Source organism: Chamaea fasciata, unplaced genomic scaffold (genome assembly GCF_029207755.1).
Source record: "Chamaea fasciata isolate MVZ Bird 193981 ecotype frontalis unplaced genomic scaffold, bChaFas1.0.hap1 SCAF_2, whole genome shotgun sequence".
In the NCBI taxonomy this organism is placed as follows: domain Eukaryota; kingdom Metazoa; phylum Chordata; class Aves; order Passeriformes; family Sylviidae; genus Chamaea; species Chamaea fasciata.
Genome location: NW_027094087.1, coordinates 105,935,110 through 105,956,152, shown reverse-complemented (window position 1 = coordinate 105,956,152; position 21,043 = coordinate 105,935,110). Strand labels below are relative to the sequence as shown.

The 21,043-nt window shown below is 36.8% G+C and overlaps 1 protein-coding gene across 13 annotated transcripts in view; it reads left to right on the top strand.

Annotated features, from left to right (window-relative positions):
- The window catches only part of DMD (dystrophin), a 990,047-nt gene that overhangs the window by 809,155 nt on the left and 159,849 nt on the right, over positions 1–21,043 (top strand). For all 13 annotated transcript variants that reach the window (XM_066176982.1, XM_066176984.1, XM_066176989.1 and 10 more), the window contains one exon: positions 20,150–20,296. In XM_066176982.1, coding sequence (XP_066033079.1) covers positions 20,150–20,296 — 147 coding nt within the window. The remainder of the gene's footprint in view (positions 1–20,149; positions 20,297–21,043) is intronic.

Sequence of the window (21,043 nt, the reverse complement as noted above, 5' to 3'; positions counted from 1 at the left end):
TTAGATAAGGCCTATGATTTCTAATCCCCTCTGCAGCAAATTCAATCATGTTTTCTCCTTGCAATCACTAACAAAATGTTCTATTCATCAGCACGTCTGGAACACTTAGGGTCTCATGAGACTACCACTCAGATTTTATGTTAAGCTTTTGCTGCTATGCAACTGACATGCAATCATACCTACCTCGTTCACTTGGTGTCTTATTCAAAGACCCATTGCAGTAATTGATGGTAGAACCATTTTGTCTCTCTTTCCTCCCCAAAGATTCTCCTTTGCCATCCAAACCATGATAATGGTTATGCTGGCAGCATGCAACAGTCATTACATGTCATGCTGATACCTCCTCACTGTGGACATCTGCTGAGAAATACTAATAGAAATTAGTACCCATAGGAAGTTTCAGGTTTCTATACTTTTCCACTTTGGAAAATTAGGTTTCTCAAATTAAAAGCCCCTGTTTTGAGGTGCTGTGCACAGAGTTTTGTGACTGAGAAGCCAGTTTTAATGGTGTGGTTTATCTTTAGCTAAAGGTAGTTTGGCTACTCTCACACTCTGGAGAGCACAGTGCAAAACACTTTTTTCTGCCAGTGATATTTTAACACAGCACTAGCAGCAATATAACTGTTTCTGTCATACACAGCACTGTAAGGGAACTGCATAGCCTCTAGACTCCATGAATGTAACTTTTTTTTTTCAACCTCTGTAAAACAAAACAAACAAATGAAAACAAACCCAAAACAAATAAAAACTCAACAACAAAAATAATGAAGAGCAGGCAGTAGTGTCTGAGGTTTCTTCAGTTCAAAGTAGAGGTGCATGTCTCTAGAGCCCCTTCCAAATAAAGGGCTGTTCATGTCGAATCATGTAGACTTTTTTTCAATTAACTCCAGTCTGGTATAAGATAATTAGTTCTTCTTGACTGTCACAAAAAGAGGGCACCTTGACTCAGTATAATGATTGATAACTGTGAAAAGCAGAACAGAATTTAGTGACATAAGGCTTGTATTTTTCTGCAAGGAATTTTCATGAAACTCTTAGTCTTGCTACTTAAGAACTGCTGGTTGTTCTTGCAGATTCACTTTTATACTTATGAGTAAAGCAGTTGCATGGACTTTGTTTATAGATTATGGACTTTATGTATTTAATATAACAAGGATATTCATAAAGGCTGCAAGCATCCTTTTAAATTCTTTTGTCAAAGCCTATTTACAATTTTAATACAATTTATAGTTGAATTATATGCTGTTTATTTCAGACTTTCTTCAGCTTAATTGACAGTTGAAGCCAATTGTATGTCACTGACAAATGTTCACTGGAAAATGTCAGCCTGAAATTTATCTATTTGAAAAACAAATAGAGTTTGCAGTTATTCATAAATCATAAATGAGCTGATCACTGATCTGCTCATCATATACTCCAAAATGACTCTCTGTGTGCAGGGACTGGGGACAGTCCTTTTGTCCCTAGTCATCTTTCTTCAAAATGAGACAAAAGTAAGACAACCCATTCAAAAAATTATCTGAGTTCCAGTTGTGTTCATATCCAGGCTTAGAAAGAAAGTAAAAAGACTTGTTAAGATTAAAATTCCATATTTTTACAAGTATTTTAATAGTAAATCAGCAAATCAGAAATAGTAAATCAATTTCAGAACATTGAATGAGGGTAGGTAGTTCATTTAAATAATAATAATAATAATAATAATAGCAATTTTTTAAGTCTTATATATTCTTCTGTGGTCCACATTGGTACTCTTCAGCTACTGCTGTGCTGCAAAGAGGTATTTCAGCAAAGTGAACTCTTACAGTGCTGCTATGAGGGAACTGCGCTGGCAGTTGCCTACTATGGAGATTCTGACAGCAAAGTGAGTTGACAAATTTCTAATTTATGTTCTCATCCCAAAATTATTTTAAACACTTGGGTAACTGATACTTTTCTATCCTTCCCAAAAAAAAAAAAAAAAAAAAAAAAAAAAGAAGATGATTTTTATATGGAGCTATTAGGGGTCACATAGAAGGGGATTAATGGATGACACCCAGAAGCTAGCCAATAGTCCCCATTCATCCCCTCCTAGCAATGGAGATGTGTACTGGAGTTTTAAATAGATCAATAGAATCTATACAAGAAATAATTACTGGAAGATGTATTGAATAACCAGAATTTCCAATCAGCTTGATATCAATAGCAGTGCCAGATCCTTGTTAAACCAAATAGAGGTCAGATTGCAATGTGATGCCTATTCTCTTGTTAATTTTTGCTGACTTAAAATTATGCTATGCACCAAATTAAGTTAGCAGAGTTCATGCTGTCCAGTCTGTAGTTACACATATAGCAGCTTCTGAGATTTTTTTCATTCTCATTCTTTACTGACAGACTTTCTACTTTTGCTACACTCTTTACTATTCTTAGTTTTAGAAACCACAAAAATGCTGAAGTATTTCATATGCAGAGTTTTAGACTATGATCTATGATTTGATTAGATGTTTTCAAATTGTTTGTATAATTGGAAGATGACAGCATCCATTAGTTCATAGTTGAACAGGAAACTGTTTGCCTGCAGTGTAGGAGATGGAAGTGTTACTGTTTTTTTCATACTATAACTAAAGTAATTAGTGTTACAAATGGCTCTCAGGTTTACCATTTCATACACATCATTCTGTAATAGAATCATACAATAGTTATTTATGATATGTTCTTAAGCTCCTTCAAAATACATATACATTTTTTCAGTTTAATTTGAAGCCAGCTGTTACCACCAAGGGCTATAATCAATCTGGGTTAAGATCTTCTATTTCCTTAAGAAAGTCTCCTACTAAGTTCTGTGCTGGACTCCGGGACTTTTAAAACTATTATATACAGAATAACCATTTCCTATTAATGAATTTTCCTGCTTTCCAAAACCCAAAAATTAGTTCCTAAGAGAATTGAAGATGATCTTTCTAAAAAAATTTTGTATTAGTAAAATATTTGTAGTTTAGAGGTTTTTCCAAGATGCTATGAAAGGAGAAGATGATCTAATGGCATACTGGACGACCTTTAGGTTTTGAATATAAATATAGTCAATAAAACCAGAATTTACAAAATAGCAACTCTTCATCAACTGTTCTACTGCTAATATAAATTCAAACAACTTTAGAGTACATGAGGGCATAATAAATTCTATTTTAAAATAAACCAAAACCATACTGAAATTCACTGGGACACTTTGACATCCTACAGATGTCCTTGCAATATATAATATTCCTGTGAACTTAAAACTGTTGGAGTTTGCTGTAATGAAAGAAATACTTGAAGTTTTTTTCAATTTTTTAATGGGTCAACTTGCAAGATGCTGTTATACATCTAAAACACTTCAGCTAACTACATTACTGAATTGGTGACAGCCTGGTACGTTGTTTTTACCCTTTTAAAAATGCATTGTTACACAAGAAAGAATTTAGTAGGGTTGTTTGGTTGTCACTGTTGAGGGCAAGTTTAATTTGCTAAGGTTTTTCTTAAATATAAAACTGAGTTAAAAACCATGAACTGTTTTGTCATGTAGTTGTACCAGCTGATTTTAGCTCAGTTACGCTTCTTATCTTGTAGGAGATGAAAGTTACTCAGCTGTGTCCTGTGGTCTCTCAATCTCATTTAAACAGTTTTTGAATCAATTTATTTTCTTACACAAAAAGAAATATGTTCAAAAATGGTTATTTAGTTTATAATAATCAGGTAGTTTTTACCTTTAAATTAAATTACAAATTTAATTTAAAAGTATAGTCTGCCTTTTGTTCTGTGTAATCAGTCAGATAAGATCAGAGAGTTCATTATGGTAATAGCCTAAATCTAAATCCATTTTAAATAACTGAAGCAAACAATCCCCTCTGCTGACTTCTTTTGCAATAAGTTATGTATTTCTTATCTCAGGTTTAGATGCTACCACTGTATCTATAGTTTTTTACAGAGACTAGATTACATAGGTTTTCTGTCTATATCAAGCTACCTGTTTCAAGGAGGAATCCAAAATCTTTTTTTACATAGGAATAATAAGAATGATGATGAGCAGGCAGAGAAGTGAAATCTTGGTCTTCTAAAATTAAGACTGCTCTCCACCATAGTACTTATTGGGAAACAGTAGCATAATTGTGATACAGAAAAAGTTTCATTGCTCTGCTAACAAAGAAGAAACAAAAATGAGTATTCTTTACTTAACTTTCCGAGGAATCACAAGTAATGTAAGAAGCAGCTATTTGTAGATCATTTTTCAAAAGAAGAAGTACCTGGAAAAGAGCTGTAGCAATTTAACCCAATTTCTATCAGATTTGTGTTAACTGTATTAACACAATTATTAATAGAGCATATTAACTATTTTCACTTTGATTAAGGATGTTTGATCTGAAGAATACTGATAACTTTTCCCTGCCAGCTAGTGCAGGAAAATTCCTGAGCTCTAAAGAAGGAAGAAAGGTGACCAATCAAGGTGGAAATCTTTTCTACCTCCAACCCAGTTTGGTGGAAGATGCTATTATTAGATCAACACCTATCATTCAGAGCCAAATTTTTCCTTGTATAAATTCACCCTGCTGATTTCAGTGGGAGTTCAACATGCACATCTGCAGGAAGAATTTGACTTTTTAAGTATTGGCAATCTCTGATCTTGGTTTCTGATACCCTGCTGAGAGAACTGACTAATACGTATATAAAGACTTGTCTGTCGTTTTATGCCTCTGAAGTTCAGAATTGAGGTCAGACCAGAAAATTTTTAAGAGATTTCTCTTTATCAGTTTATCAGAGGGAAGAATGAGATTTGAGCTTTTAGAAGGAGAATTAAACATAAATTTTTAAGTACCTAAGTGGCATGGTTATAGCAGGGACTCTGACATTTAGCATGGCTTTTTGTTTCAAGTTTGCCATATAAAGGTATCATGCATAGATATTAGTCTGATGGTGAAGTATTAACATTTCAAGACATGACATTAAATCAAAGATGCTCTTGAACTGTTTTGGTTCTGTTCAAAAGCCTTGTTTTCCTTATGACCTGGAAATGTAAATATTTAGCCAAGAGGGAAAAAATGTACAATGTGAGTAACACATTTTTTTCTTAGTATGAGACCAACCATTTTATTCGGTCCTATGTGAGTGTGGCTCTGGGAGCTGTGTGGCTAAAGGGAGCAAAATTATATCTAAGGAGTATTTATAACATAGCTCTGATCTCCTATATATAGTCTGCTATTGAAACATTCCTATGTAAAGAAAAAGGACGTATCAGATATTATATAACCAGATACATGGACATTCACTGAGGCAGGGGAGGAGGGAAAAGGGAAGAGTACCAGGAATGAATTTTAATGTTGTTTGTTTCTGTGATGAGGCAATTTTTTTCCATGAAAAAAAAATCTGTCAGTACTGTGTTTCTAATTAAATCTTTTCTTAAAACATTGACAAAATAAATTCTTGGGAACTATCAAGTGTGCAGATTCTCTAATGATATTGTTTCTATGACATGGGCAAATCAATGAGCAAAGTAAAATCAATTTATCAAGCTCCTGTGCTGATACCCAGTAATTGCCTAGGGACTGTTTGATGTAGGGAGTGCAGTGAATGTTAGATTGCCTCGAATGTTTACCAGGAACCAAATGAGTTACACATTTCTCATTTTCATCTTTATAAATTTAAGGCCTAATAGAGTTTTATTTCATTTTTTTTGGCCAAGGTTAACCCATAATAAAACTTTATAATTGCTACTTAGCACTTTTATAGTGTTTCTTATGTTCCAGATAGTATGAGTTAATTTTCTCAGCTTCTTTCAGAGACTGCAATAGAAGTATTATCACCAGTTTACAAATAGGGCAATTGAATCAGTAAAACTAATTTGTCAAGACAGCAGTGCCACTCAAATTATTCTTATTCTCTTTATGTTTTACCTGAAAATTGCTTTATTTTACTTGGGTTCAACTGTCCATTGGAAAAATAATGGTAGTTTTCATCAGTCACAGCAGGAGCCACTGTTGCCCACTTGCCAGAGCCAGAGCCTTCTCCTCCTGTGGCAGGGCAGCCACCCAGAAGGATTTCAGCCTGAATGCCTGGAAAGTTGGGCACTGCTCATGACAGTTGCCCAGCCTATTTGTTGTTGTTACAGAAACTATTTCTGTTGTTACAGAAACTATTGTAACAAAACCAACTATTGTTGGTGTGGCTACAGAAACCAGAGACATGTTTAATTTTTTAAGTTTTATTTAACTGTCTCCTTTTCAGCATTTCATTTTAATATTCTTTCTTCCTACATTAGCTTAAAAAGTAAATCACTGTCACTTGCATTTGCTAAAATCTGTTGTTAGAACTGAATTCCTTCTCTGGCACTGTTGAAAGATGTTCCTATTAGATGTAGGAAGTCTATGAAATGAGGTTTAAAGAGTGCAAGGTGCTGCACTTGGGTCAGGGCAACCCCTGGTTTCAATCCAGGCTGGGGGAAGAAGAGATGGGGAGCAGCCCCACTCAGAAGGATTTGGGGTAGCTGGTGGGTGAGAGACTGGACGTGAGCTGGCCATGGGCACTCACAGGCCAGGAAGCCAAATACATCCTGGGCTGGAACAAAATCCCCACGGGCAGCAGCTGTGGGAAGGGATTCTGCCCCTCTGCTCTGCTCTGGTGAGACACACCTGCAGTGCTGCATCCAGCTCTGGGGTCCCTGCACCTGTTGAAGCAAGTCCAGCGGCCAGCAAGATGAATAGAGGGATAGAGCACCCGTCTAATCATCACCCTTAGCACAGAGGAAAGCAGCTGAGAGACTTGGGATAGTTCAGCCTGGAAGAGAGAAGGCTTCAGGGTAACCTAATTGTTGTCTTCCAGTAAAGTTGGGAAGATGGAGAGAGACTGTTTACAAGAGCATGTAGTGACGGGCCAAAGGATAATGGCTTCAAACTTAAAGACAGTAGTTTAGATTAGATATCACAAAGAAATTCTTTACTGTGAAGATGGTGAGACACTGGAACAGTTTGCCTGGAGAAGCTGAGGATGCTCCATCCCCGGAAGTGTTCAAGGCCCAGCTGGATGGAGGTCTGAGCAACCTGGTTTAGTGGAAGGTTCCCAGCTCATAGCAGAAGGATTGGAAATAGATGATCTTTAAAGGTCCCTTCTGACCCAAGCCATTCTGTGATTCTCTGTTGACTTGGTGTTTCACCCATGCCCACTCTACACCTATTGTACAGTGGTGGTGAAAATATGGCAATGGGAATTTCAATACCAATTCAAGAGTTGGAACACAGAGCTTTCCACAAAGCAATTGAACAGTCCATCTGACCTGTGTTGTTCTTCTGGATTTTAGAGACTGTCTGGACTGTAATAACTTATTTTGGCCTTAAGCTCTATGAAAAACTTTATCCCCCTTACCAGAGGTAGTAATTATCAACTTTATGAGGCTAAACATTATGAAATACTTACAGGATAAATTTAAAGACATGAGAGGAGAAAGTAAAAATTTCTATTAAAATAAAGATCTCTATAAGCTTTTTGTTAGAAAAAATGAGAAGTTTCTGAAGCTTCTTCTCTGAATTGTTTAATGTTGGTGGAGTGTCAGAATGCAATCTGTGTTTTAGGAGTCTCTAAGCTAAGCTTTTGTATGTATCCATATTTTTCCTCCTGAGCTACAGGATCTGCCTGCTGATATCTGGAAGCTTGAGGTGTTTTGTAATGTTATGAAACAGCTGTTGCAATCTTTCTGGTTTAAACTGCTTTCCTTTTTTTGGTCAGTGCACCGGTTTCAAAACTCATTTGGAAAATAAACCCCACTGAAGGTGCTCCCTTCCCTGTCACCCTCCTCTCCACAAGAAGGAGACAAAAAGAAAACTCTGGATTAAGGACAATATACTTGAAAAGCTTAACAAGAAAAACTAACAGGAACAGAAACAATATTAATAACAAAAGAATACAAAAGTGAGTGTGGTTTACATACAAGAAAGGATATTCACTGGCCAAGACCCTGCATATCCATCGAGATAAAAGGCAAAAATGGTCCCGGATCCTCCATAACGTCCTTTTTGCCCCAGTCAACACCCCAGGTTTCTTCTCAGAGGTGGGAATCCCTATTTCCTCCCCTCAGCAATGATGTGGAAGGCATGGAATACAACCTAGGCACACCCATGAGGCCAGCAGCTCCATCTCGTGCACGACCCTAGCCCAGCCCCTGCTCAACCCTTCCCTGCTCTCTCTCATGACTACGGTGAGAATAACAACTCTGTCCTGGCCAAAACTGGAAGAGTCAGTGAAATAGGGCACTTGCCTTTAAAATGCCATGCTGCTTTACAGCACAATAGAGATTTGCTTTGTAGCAACTATTTTCTGAGGACAAGGAGTCACTGTAGCTTGGAAGAGCTTTTGGTATATGAACGCGGGTTATTATTCAACCTTTTTGTTTGTATATCTAACATACATTGTTTACAAATTAACTAAAAGGAATAGATTCTGTGTTATTAATGATTTAAAAACAGCTTGACTGAACCTAACCTAAGCATATATATATTTTTAAGTGCTTTTAGCTTTAATAATGCTGAAGGGAAACTTTCCTTTGCAAAATTTCCTTTTTGTTTCCCGTGACTTTGATGTAGTCGTTGTTAGACTTTGAGATCACACTCTGAAATCTTTCTTACTTACAGTTACTTGCAGTTCCTAGGTACTTCATCTCTTCTTGGTTGCAAAGTAACTGAGTAACTGACTTTGATTATATGGAAAAATTGGTGTGGAGCTGTTTACAGCACTTCAGCAGTCATGGGCTCTGCCATGACATGGGTGGAGTTGTTTTTGAATTACAATCTAAAGTTGCTTATTTACTTTTCCCCCTCCATGGAGGAGAACACAATTTCAGAATAAATGGCAAGGCAGTAGCATAGCTTGTATTTGTTCAGGAATCATAAAGCTCTATATCAGCTGTTGATTTAAAATAAATAAATAAATAGCTCAAAATTTATAGTAACCTAGTCATCTGTGTTTCAGGATATGTGCATCTATTTATTAGTGTGCTACTGTTCATTAAATTAGACATCCTAATAAATAAATATTTTCTGCTCGATATAACATTGCTACATATTATAGCTTTTACCCTTGAGAGTTTAGAAAATAAGAAAATTAATACCTGGCATTATTTCATTTTTCATTTCATCTATTCAAATTTTAATGACCTTATTTTTAAAGAAATACTGAGTTAGTCTTCCAAATTGCAGAAATTAACTTCTGAAAAATGTAATGTTTTACTGATTTAGAAATACAGAATTCAGAATGGGAGAGAACTTTAAGGGAATTTGATTTTCTTTCTCCCCTGATTTTTTTGAACTGTTTTTATCCCAGAAGAGGATTTATATTCTACTGTAGTGCACTCTTGCTTGGTCATTTCTGAGTTTATAAAAATATATAGGATGGAAAATTAAATCAGCTGAAATCCATTTTGTCTCAACACCGCCTGTCCCCAGGAGCACTACAATCAAATAAAAATACAGGGTAAGTTTAAAAGCAAGCTAAGTGTAGCATATTGAGCTAGTGTCTGACAAACCCAGGTTTCAATGAAATTTGAATCAGAGTACACTAAACCCCTCAAAGAAGAAACTAACTCATTTTGAATGAAAAAAAGATAGAGACTGTTAAACTGTCCTGGGACTGTTCAGCCTTGTATGGTTTTAAATATAAAATGAGAGGAAATGCTCTGGCCCATGAATACTTCTACACTTGGACACTAGGTGAGCTGAGGGGCACAATCCTCAGTGCTGGGAACCTGCTGTGGCCCAGGCGTAGGACAATCACTCACCTTACTGTGCACATGGATCCTGCTCTGTATTGGCTGCAGCTGCTTCTTGTGTAAAACCTTCCTACAACAGAAATTCATCTGACACAGGAGAACTTTCCTCTCTAAGTCGTCTCATATTTTCTTCACAGTGCCAGATGTTCTTTTCTGTCTCTTTCACTGGTTGTGAGAATTGAGGTTTAACATAAGCCAGTGCTAGCGGGAGACTCTTCTGTTTGAGGGAATTCTTCACGAAAATGTCAGGCTGGCATGAGGCCACAGCCTTGTATAAGTGCTGCTCACAGACCAGGGAAACAGACTTTCTCTGTAGGCACAGTTGGCCTTTTCTTGAAATCTGCTTCATATTAAGAAATACCCATGATGGAACACGTAAGGACACGGATCATGCTCATAATTGTGGTCATACCCGAGCCCTAATGGGATGCAGTCACAAGTGCAGCTTGAATTGGCAGATGTTATTGAGAGGCCATTATCAATTGTCTTCAAGAGTCACTAGGAAAAATTCTTGCATCTGGGAAGAGAGCAAGTGTCACTCTCACCTTCAAGTAGGACAGGAGGAAGGACACAGGGACTTACAGGTTATTCATCCTCACCCAAATCCCTGGGAATGTGATGGAACAGCTAATATTTTAAATCATCTCCAGGCACATGGAAGACAAGAAAGTTGCATTGGAGGCAAGTCGTATATGAGGTATCACAATGGTTGATCCTAAGCTGATATCATTTAACATCTGCATTAATTAAACGGTGCCTGAGATAGAGGCACCTTCAGTAATTTCCCACTTGATACAAAAGTGGGAGGAACAGCCATTACACCAGATGGTTCTGCTGTCACTCATACGAACCTTGACAGCATGAAGAACTACACTGAGGGGGATCTTGTGAAGTCCAACAAGGAGAAATGCCAGGTCCTGTGTCCTGGGGGGAAGAACCCCAAGTAACAGTACACACTCAAGACCAATTGGGCAGAAAGCCACTCTGAAGAGAAGAGGCTTGGGGTCCTTGTAGACAAACAGCTGATGGAAACACACTGTTAAAATCCAGTTATTACAATTACTAGGGAGATGCCTCTGCCTGAATTAAGGTGCAAACGAGACTATACGCTGAAGTTGATAGTATGGATTTTATTTAACAGTAAAATGTGAGGTAGAGAGATAGAAAGAAATAGAAAAGGATTGAGGGGGGAAGAGGGAGGGGAGAAAGAAAGTGAGAGAGAGAGAAAGAGATCAGAAGGAATTATAGCCGCCACCCATGGATCCAGCAGCATCCCACTGATCCTCTTCACTCTGGGCTTCTCAGTGGTGGGGATTCCAAGGTCACTCAAAACTTCTCACCATTTATACATTTTAGCAAATAAAAGGAATCAGTGCTCATTGGTACACAGTTCTCTCATTCTGTTGGTTAAACAATTCCCTTGCTTCCAATGCTAATTAACAAGCTGTGCATGCTTGTTCTTTCTCTTCATTTGAGACAGTGGCCTCCTGTCTTGAGCCAGTGGACTACTGTCTCCCCATACTGGACCCAGCCACAGCCAGCTACCAGCACAGCTGCTGAGCTGGCCTTCCCACAGACTCCTTGCAGTGAAACATCCTTCTCCCCAGCTTCACTTACCTTTCCTTAGACCTGAGATGACTGGACAACAGTACCTCCTTTATCTCATCTCAAGTTGCTGTCAGGTGGATTAACTCACAGTCCAAATTTCAGGAATCCAGAAGGCATATTTGGGGTGGGATGGGCTTTGGTGGTTGCAGATGAGCAGTTGCATCTTTGCTTGGTTTGCTGCAGTGACAAAGTCCTTCAGTGATCTTCATAGCAATTGAACAAATTGTGATCAAAGAAGGCCGACAGCACCATGGGGTGCATTAGGTAGAACACTGCCAGCAGTTTGAGGGAAGTGGTCCTTCCTCTCTGCTCAGCCTTGGTCACGCATGGAGGACTGAGTCCAGCTTTGGGCTCCAGGGTGTGAGAGAGGTATGGATTTCACTGGAACAGGTCCATTGCAGGGCCACAAATATGGTCACAGGACTGAAGCATCTTTTCTGTGAGGAGAGGCTGAGAGAACTGGGACAGCTCAACCTTGAGACTCAAGGCAGCTCAGTATCTTATCAATGTGTGTAAATTATGAGAGGGAATGAAGAGAAAGCTGAACTCTCCTTAGTAGTGTCCACTGACAGAAGAGACAATGGGAACAAATTAAAACCCATCAAGTTCCACCTCAATATGAGAAGACACACCTGTGGCTGTTCAAACACTGGTACAGGTTGCCCAAGGAAGTGGTGGAGTCTTGATCACTGGAGATATTTAAAACCTGACTGGATATGGTCCTGGGCAACTGACCCTGCTCTGAGCAGAGGGGCTGGGTTAGATGATCTCAGGAGTTGCCTTCCAGCTTCAGCCAGTCTGTCATGACAGTTTAGAGTTTTGTGAGAATGAAAACATTTTTTAATCCATGCCTTTGCAATGATTTTCAGTAGACATACAAAATTATTTAGAAACCATTATGCATTTAAACATTAATACCAGTAAGAAATTTGTGTCCTTGCCTGCAGTTTTTGTACATGTCCAAGCTTCTGTGGTCTTGAAAAGTTTATTAAGAAGTGCAAAACATTCCATTCCTAAATAGAGTTGCTACAATGTTTAGTCCTGTATAAAGGCAAGATATGAACCACCTAAATAGTAAATACCATTGCTGGAAAACTAGAGATGATTTTCAAATTATTCAGGGTTTTTTCCTTTATAAAAAGCTAAGAAAAATGTTTTAAATTCCTCGTGTTTAGGCTTGTAAAAATGAACATTTGTGAAAGAGGATACTACTATCTACTGAGGTTTTGCATTTACAGTCTCTGGGGGAAACTAACTTCAGGATCAATTTTAATTTCCAATGTTGTGCTCTAAGCATAAACATAGTGTTCAAATCAAAGGCTGGTGTTGCTATAATTGCCAGTCCATAAAATTTGAGAAATAAAAATCTAGAGATTAGGCCAAATTGCCTTTAGCATCTTATACAGGCATCATGCCAGTTCCATCCATAATGAAATAGATAGAGACTCATTTCCAAAAGCTGGCACTGAACATTTAAATCATTTGATGCATTGGTGAAATGAACTTTAAAGTCTCTTTTAACTCCTGTTTGCAACAAGAGAAGGGCACTGCAGTACGTGCACTGTGAGATTCATGGTCCCTCCACCCATGAGTATGGGAAACATTTTTACTAGTGTGTTCAGGGTGACTCAGGACAACAGAGCTGGGAAAAAATATCACATGACAGTGGTGGAGTAATTGTTCATATGTAGTCTCACATAGATTTTTTAAAACCTGTTTACAAGTCCAAGTGTTGTTAAGGAACATGAAGGATCAAATAACACACAAAATGGGTCCACTCCCAAGCTATTTTTCACACCAGAAATGTTGCAGGAAAGTAGGAGCCAATAGGAACACTAATTTAAATCATAATTGAAAGCCTTAATAGCTTGTTTTAAGTTTCTTATTGAGCAATTGCATACTAATTGCAAATAAATAATTATTAGATATTGTCTGTTTATTCAATATAATTTTTAAGACAAATGTAGCTAAACTCAACGTCAGTGCTACTGAGGTGTGTGCATGCTGTTATTTTCCTTTGTCAGTGTGACGAATTGATTCATACTCTTGATACAGTTGCATAAATGCTCCTTGTTCTGACAAGACAATGCTGTGGACTTCATCTAAACATACATGGTAGGTGCTTGGATCGATAGAAATAAGGACAGTAAATGTAAAAAGACATTTTTAATGATCCATTGGCATTTTTCAATAGCAGACAATAAATGAAAAATAGTCCTCATTTTAGATTTTCTCTGTGCGCAAGGAATACTTAATGTTCTGGGAATATACTTCCTCTTCAGGGTGTATTTTCCAAATGGCATAATGGGCTTTAGTCACCCTATTCCATTAACAGAGAGCCAGAAGTTACAGACACTTGATTCAATTTTGATTGGATTCCTGAACTCTCTGTTTGACTTGTCAGCCAGCACTTGTACATGTGGTTGAGGGAGAAGGGGGATAAGAAATTGAAAATGTGCATTGTAGAGTCAGTGCTCCTTCCTGTACTTTATCGTGAATTTTTCAACAAAAACTCCACGAAGCTAGAAAAGCATATAATATTGATTATATATATATATAAATATATGCTATATATTTTTTATATGTTTATATATACATATAAATATATATTAATATATATTATATATAAATACAAGTATGTACAATTAGTAAAATGCATAATACTGATATTGAAATAAGCTTGTTTTCTTTTTTTTTTTTTACTCTTCTACTTGAATGATTGGTGAATTTGCTCTCAGTTTTTATGGAACCAATTTATGAATCCTAAAAGAAAAAGCAAACTATTTCCTGGCATTGACAAAACCCCTTTGGTGAATCTTGAAATAAAAAGACCTAGATTTTTTTTCCTCTCTTCTGAACCTTGGGCAGCCTTCCAAAGCAAAATCAGTCTGTGTTAGGGTTGCTTAAATAAAAGAGAGGATGAAACCACCCACATGGTATGTGAAATGTGGAAGAAAAGGCATTTAAAAAAAACTAAGCATCAAATTTTTGTTAATAGAGTTGGTATTCTGGAAAAAGGTGAAGGCTATCTGGTGATTTTACTACCTTGGAATAGGATACCCAAAGCACAAACAAATTTAATGGAAAATATGCAGAAAACAACTTGCAAATAGTTTTGGGAGGCTTATCCTGCATCTTCCTAAATACATTAGAAACTGATCTGTAATTACAGACACTAGGATTTCCTAAAATCCTTCTGGAATTGAGGTTCCAGCACTAAATAAAAAATACATAAGAAACTCCAAGAGAATAAGCAGTAGGGAAAAGATTTGGCTTGGTACTGAGCACTACAAGTTCAAAACATTGCTATCATAATAGGGATCATTATGAACTAAAGGTCAGCATCTCTGCATGGACAAAAATAACCCCAAAAATTCACTACAGCAGAGGTCAGTTTTCAGAAGGAAAGCTGCACACAAATGAGGGAGCCTGCCAAAAAGGAACCGAAAGGACAAAGTGTGTGAAGGCAGCACAGAGGCACTGCATCCTGAGACCCAATCCACACCATCCAGATGGATTCAGAACGACCTGGAAAGATGGGATGGCTAAAGGAAATAATAAAGAAACCTATTTGATGCAAAAATACAAAGAACAAATTGTCTGATTAAGATCATTAAATCACCAGAACCAGATGGCTGTTTGGTTAAGTGTCCTAATGGAAGTGTAAAATAGCTGTATCTATTAACAGCATTTTCTTATTTAAAATTAGGGGAGTTTAATGAGGAGTGATGAGGGATTCACATGGTGATAATTTTCAAATAGTGCATGTAGTCAGGCCTGTGGACCTCAAGACAATGAAATCTGGGAAAGGACATTCTGTAGAAGAGACTACAGTTTTGTAAAAGTAGGTGTGCCTTACATCTCCAACCGTGCCTCTAAGGAAACATGAGCACAATACTTGAGGGGTTATAGTCCATTTGCCATTCCCAGGGATTTTAAGGATGTCTTCCAAAAAAGAAACTTAGTTCCAGTGAAACTGGAGCAATAGAAAAGGTCTTCTGGTGGATAAATAACCAATTATCTGGTAATTTCCTGTAAAAGACAGAAAACAAAAAGCACAAGTCACTTTTCCCAAAGGGGAAGATGATGTGCTCCAGAATGTCTACCCTGTCCAGCATTTCCTTTTTTTCCAGAAAGGAAAATTATTAATGCAGTGGCACATCTTGATGATACAAACCTATTCAAAGTACTTAAGGTGAGGACAGTTTGTAAACAGCTATGGAAAGCCTTCACAGTACTGACTGCCAGCAAGGTGATGGCAGATGAAATCAAATGCTGATAAATCTCAAGCAAAATGTAGAAAAAGCTATCACAACTTTCTATGTACAGTAATGATCTCTTTAGGCCTTGCAAACATTCCTTTAGCAGCCATGAAACAGGTCTTGGAATTGTAACAGAAGTCTCTGAAAACATCACATCAAGACTCAGGACTGTTCAGAAAGCCAAATGAAATGTGAGGAATTACTGAAAACTACCAAAAAAGCAGAAAATATCATGTGTAAGTCCCTGTTGTATCTATAACATGTATGTAGTAAGAAGTGTTTGGGATCTCCAATCTGAAAACAATTATAACAGACTAGGAAAAAGATATCCAAGGATAAAATAAATGGTGTTGGAGTGGGGTTTGTCTTATTTTTCAGGTGTCAGATTGCTGTCTGTGTGTGAGTTTCTTGCCTAGGCTCCCTATATAGTCAATTGTGCTCGTTTCTGTTGTTGCAATTCAGAATGTGATTCTTGCCATCCTATAGTAAAACCTTACTTTATGTTCAACTCCTGGGTTTGATTAGCTGTGGAATATAAAGGAACCATGTAAATGTAATGGTAACTCGCTCAGATGTACACACTCTATAGATACCCACATTAAATCAAATATATCTCAATCTTTGCATCATAAACATAAAGAAGGAAAAAATATAATGTAGGTCTTGTACATCCTGATACAGCACAAAATCCACAAGGAATGGTTGATCTCTGTCTCTTGTGAGCAAAGAATTAGGGAAAGTCACAAGTGGGTCTCCAGAAACAGGTTTAAAAACCCCAAAACTCTAACCTAAATGTTAAACTTACCATAGGATATTTTGGATCATAAAAGCCCATGTTAGTCCAAAAATCAAATATGTAATTCCTTGGAAAGGATTCCATCAAGATCTGTTTGACAAAAAATACAGCTTCTGGCTCCATAATCTCTGAGACTCGAGTTGCTGAGCTGGCAGAGTACAAGGGACTGGGAAGCTGATGCTTTCCCTTGTTTTCTTCCTAAAGCAATTCTATTGGTTGCTATTAGACAAGGGACTGGGCAAGATGAGCTTTTCATCTGGCTGATTATGGCCACTGTGTGTTCTCTAGACTTTTAGTATTTGTCTGGTTAGGATGTCTGTGGTATGTGTCTTCTGGAGTCCTTGCTCGTTTTCCAAGGCATTTTGAAATATTTTCTAATAAGACTGTACGGATCATTTAAAATCCAATCTACCACCTACAGTATCACAAACCATTGAAATTCTGTCTTGCATAAAGACAGTTATAATGATGATAATTTGGGGCCAGTTTTCCTATTGCTGTTCATACTGTGAACTCATTTGCACTCTGAGCAATTTAATGGGTACATCTCCTTGTGATAGTAATACACTACTACTCACCATGTATGTTTGTTTTTAAATTACCAGCCATATAATTCTTTAATTTTTTTCGAAATAAACCTGTTATATGTTTAGCGCTCTATGCAGAAGGGGAAAAAAAAAAAAAAAGAAAAAATCAACCAGTCTTGTATTATACAAAATTATTATTAGAAATGTAAATATTTCTGTGACATATTTCTAGTAAAAATTCTAAATTTCTGCTTCTATAGATGCTTAGCTCTAGAGTCATATATGTTGACTGGTGGACTGGTTGTCTGTGATAAACTGTTGCTTAAAGAAGTCTTGCAGTTGCTGACTGCTCTAATAATACAAAGTCATATTCCAAATCTTTCTGTGGTTCTTTTTCTTTTCTGTCTACAGTTTTCTAATTGTAAGCTTACTGGCATTAATTAGTTAGCTGTTCACTGACTAGCATTCCTCTTTTTGTTTTTGCTGTTTATCATGTTTGGGTTTGGCCAGCTAATAAAAACACTTGCAAAAATTCAAGCTTAGCAGTAATAGAAGATAGAATATTGAATTTAAAGGCAGAAGCTGTGGTATTTTGTGCATTGGAATATTATTATCACACTGCAAAAATCATTATCCTTGCAGCACAAAAAAATTAATTAGGACATCGATTGAAGAGAAGGCAGAAGATGAGTTTTCTTCTTTACTTCCATGACTATTTCTTTTCTTTGGGTGTGGGTTGCTTCTATGCCATAGCCTTTCTGGTCTGTAAAATAACTTACAGTCAAAAAACATGCTGACTAATTATGAAAGATCTTTTATTTCACTTTAATTTAGGTATAATGGTTGTGTGATTTACCTAATAACTAATGTCGGTATTAAAATGAGACCAGTACTTTCAAGTCCACAGTGCAGATGCAAATAATCTGAAATCAGCCAGATACTTTAATATATGCTTATAAACAAGTGCCTGATAAGGCCTGTTTGCTTTGCTTAAGCAGTGATGTTTTGCAATCAGAAACCTGATCCTAATCCCATGCAAATAATAGAAAATTAATTTAGTACAGGAAGTGCATTGTGGTGTTGGAACTATCTTTGCATCTATTTATTGGCATTTATTCTCATAGTTTTTTTAATTTACACATATATTTATTGTGAGTATTTAATTTTTATTATATATTGCCTTTATTATATATTCTCTCTTATAGGATATCTAAATATATACACACATATATCTATATTTTATGCAAAATGGTTCTTGGTGGCACTTGATTAGGGGTTTTCTCTCACCTTGGAAGTGAAGCATCATGGGAGGAGCTGAGTTGATCATCCCAAATGTAAACCACAGAGTCATGACTAGGCACCTTGGGCCACAAAAACAGCAGATCACAGAAAAAAAAGGGCAGCAAAACAACCATTTGTAAGTGAAGTGCTCAGATAGTGGTGTATATATTTCTTCAGCCTTTGAGGCCTTTGCTTTACAACAACAAATGTCTACTTTTACAGCGTGTTGTTTGTTCTCTGAACTCAATTGCTAACTAAAAAGTTCAGGGTAAGCACATATATAACTCTCTAGGGTAAAACCAAATGTGAGCTGTCTTCCTGTTCTTTGATTTCATACCTTGCTCAGCACTAAACTGTAAATCAGTTCCCACCAGTAGTGTCAGTTCCCCTCCAGTGGTATAAAAGTGGTGAAATGGGGAAGTCACCTATTATGTCACGAGCTTAATGTATGCAGCTTCTCTCACATCGTGGCATTTGCATAGTTCTCTGCACTTCCTTTACAACATATACATCCCTTCTGATGGTGCATTCTAAAGATTGATCATTAGAGTCATTCACTGTACAAGTACCACTGAAGTCAGTCTAGCTGCTTATGTTGCAGGGTAATTTAACATAATTGATGGAAGTCAAGTCTGGTTTTAAAAGACATTTGAGGAGCAATTTTTCAATGATGTTTACCTTTAGTGCTCTTCATGGCATTCTAACATCTATGAATGTCTTCATATTATTTACTCTTAAGGTTCACTGAGATACTGGATGAGCTTTCTTTATCTTATTTTGCATCATATGTTGATGAAAAGATTACTAGGCAGTAATTTCAGGTTATTTGACCTAAAATGAGATGCGGACCATATGTAGTTTATATTAAAAATGCTGAGAGTAAGGTGCTACAGAGCAGACTAATACAGCAAGTAAATTATTCTGCCTTTGTGTGCAGACATCATATGGCAATAAAACATGATCCTGAGAATGACAGAATTTGTTCCCTAGAAATGACTCATTGTTACATTTTGACATATTTTATCACATTAAAAATTCATAAATGTCTCCTTAGAAAAGATAGATATGGGGCAGTGGAAGATCTACATAGAGATTCCTCTGTTTGATAAAGTCATGGTGCCCTGAATTTATCTGAATGTACCCAGATACATCATGGAGACATCATCAGGTTGTTGATTTTAAAAAGAAGTTTGTAACTAGCAGATTCTGGTTTTCACATACATTACTGAAATTATTAGCAAAATTGCTTTTATGCGTAGTTTTAAAGGTTATCTTAAGAGAAACATTATTTTGATTTTTCTTTTAAATATGAGTCATGTAAGCCAGTTTGGGATGTAAAGCAAGTTTTTTATATTTCTTTCTCTCTCTCTCTCTCCCCATCTTTTTTTTTTTTTTTTAAATTTTATTTCCCATTATTAACCTTTTAATTTGTAACACACACAATACCCATGGTAAAATCATAGCCTTATTGGGATCTGTAAAACTTCCTTCGTTTTTCCATTTGTCGTATTTGGGAACAGCTGTCTTCCTCTGTTTTCCTGTGTTAAACTGCACACATCACTCCCATCCATCCTGACTGAAAATGTTACACACAAGTAAAGGATGAAGCAGGAGACAAGTGGGCTTTGCAGTGCACCTCCCAGTGGGTGTGCTGGTTAGAAATTTGGCTAAACTAGCCAAAAGTGGCTATGAGGGTTCCAAATTTGTAGCACCTTCTGAAATGCCAGGCCTTACACTTGAGACCTAAGATCCATGTGAAGTTAAATAAACAGAGTGTTAACTGAATCGTCACCAGCTGCTCTTTCCTTTCAGCTTGGCATGTAATATCTTTATGTTATTAATCATCTGGCAGCACAGCCCATAGTTTTTGAAGCTAGTGCTCATATTTATTTATATTTATTTTTGATTCACACAGGTTTATCGAGCAGAACTTGTTCCCCTTAAAGAAAAGGTGCATCAGGTCAATGAGCTCGCTCACCGCTTCACTCCCTCCAATATTCAACTCTCCCAGTACAATCTCAGCTGTGTGGAAGACCTAAACACAAGGTGGAAGGTGCTACAGGTATATTTCACGTGACTTTTTTCTTTATGCTGAATTTAAGTAAATATTTCTATTTCTCTGTGCTTTCTTCCCTGTGGGAAATCACCAAAGGTGTACTAAGGAATGAAAGATGAGAAAGCTCGAGAAAATGTTTTTTTTTACTATTCATAGATGCATTAGACAGAGGCCCAACCTGATATTGTTGATGGTTTAAAAATAAAAAGGGCAAGATACATGTTTTGCACACATTTCAAAGATAATATGTTCTCTTCCATGGAACTCGGGAAAAATTGTGAATAATTCACTTTTCAGTGTAAATTATTGCTTTGACTTATCAAATCCAGATATCTGGAAAACAAATTTTTCATCTTCTCTGAAGATACTTGGAGACGGTATGTCAGGGTGAGGTGTTATTGCTGATAGAAAAGACAGTCAATTGAAATATTATGGTTTACAGCCTTTTTTCATATTTACTTAAATGTCATCTGGAAGATGCAGAGAGTAAGATGAAAGCACTCTAGTAAATTTTTAAACACATCCTGAGGGGAAAAGACATAAGTAACTTTGAAAGATTATGATATACTAAAGGCCAAGTTGTGACCCTTGGAAGGAGGAAAGACACATCTGTTCCTATAATATAATTTTTCTACTTAAAAGAGAGCAGAGTTTGAAATTTATTGAGAGGCAGAGCTCATTTTTGTTAGAAGAGAATAAAATAGCATAGATCAATTAGAATGAATATACAATTATTTAGACCAACTGTTTTAC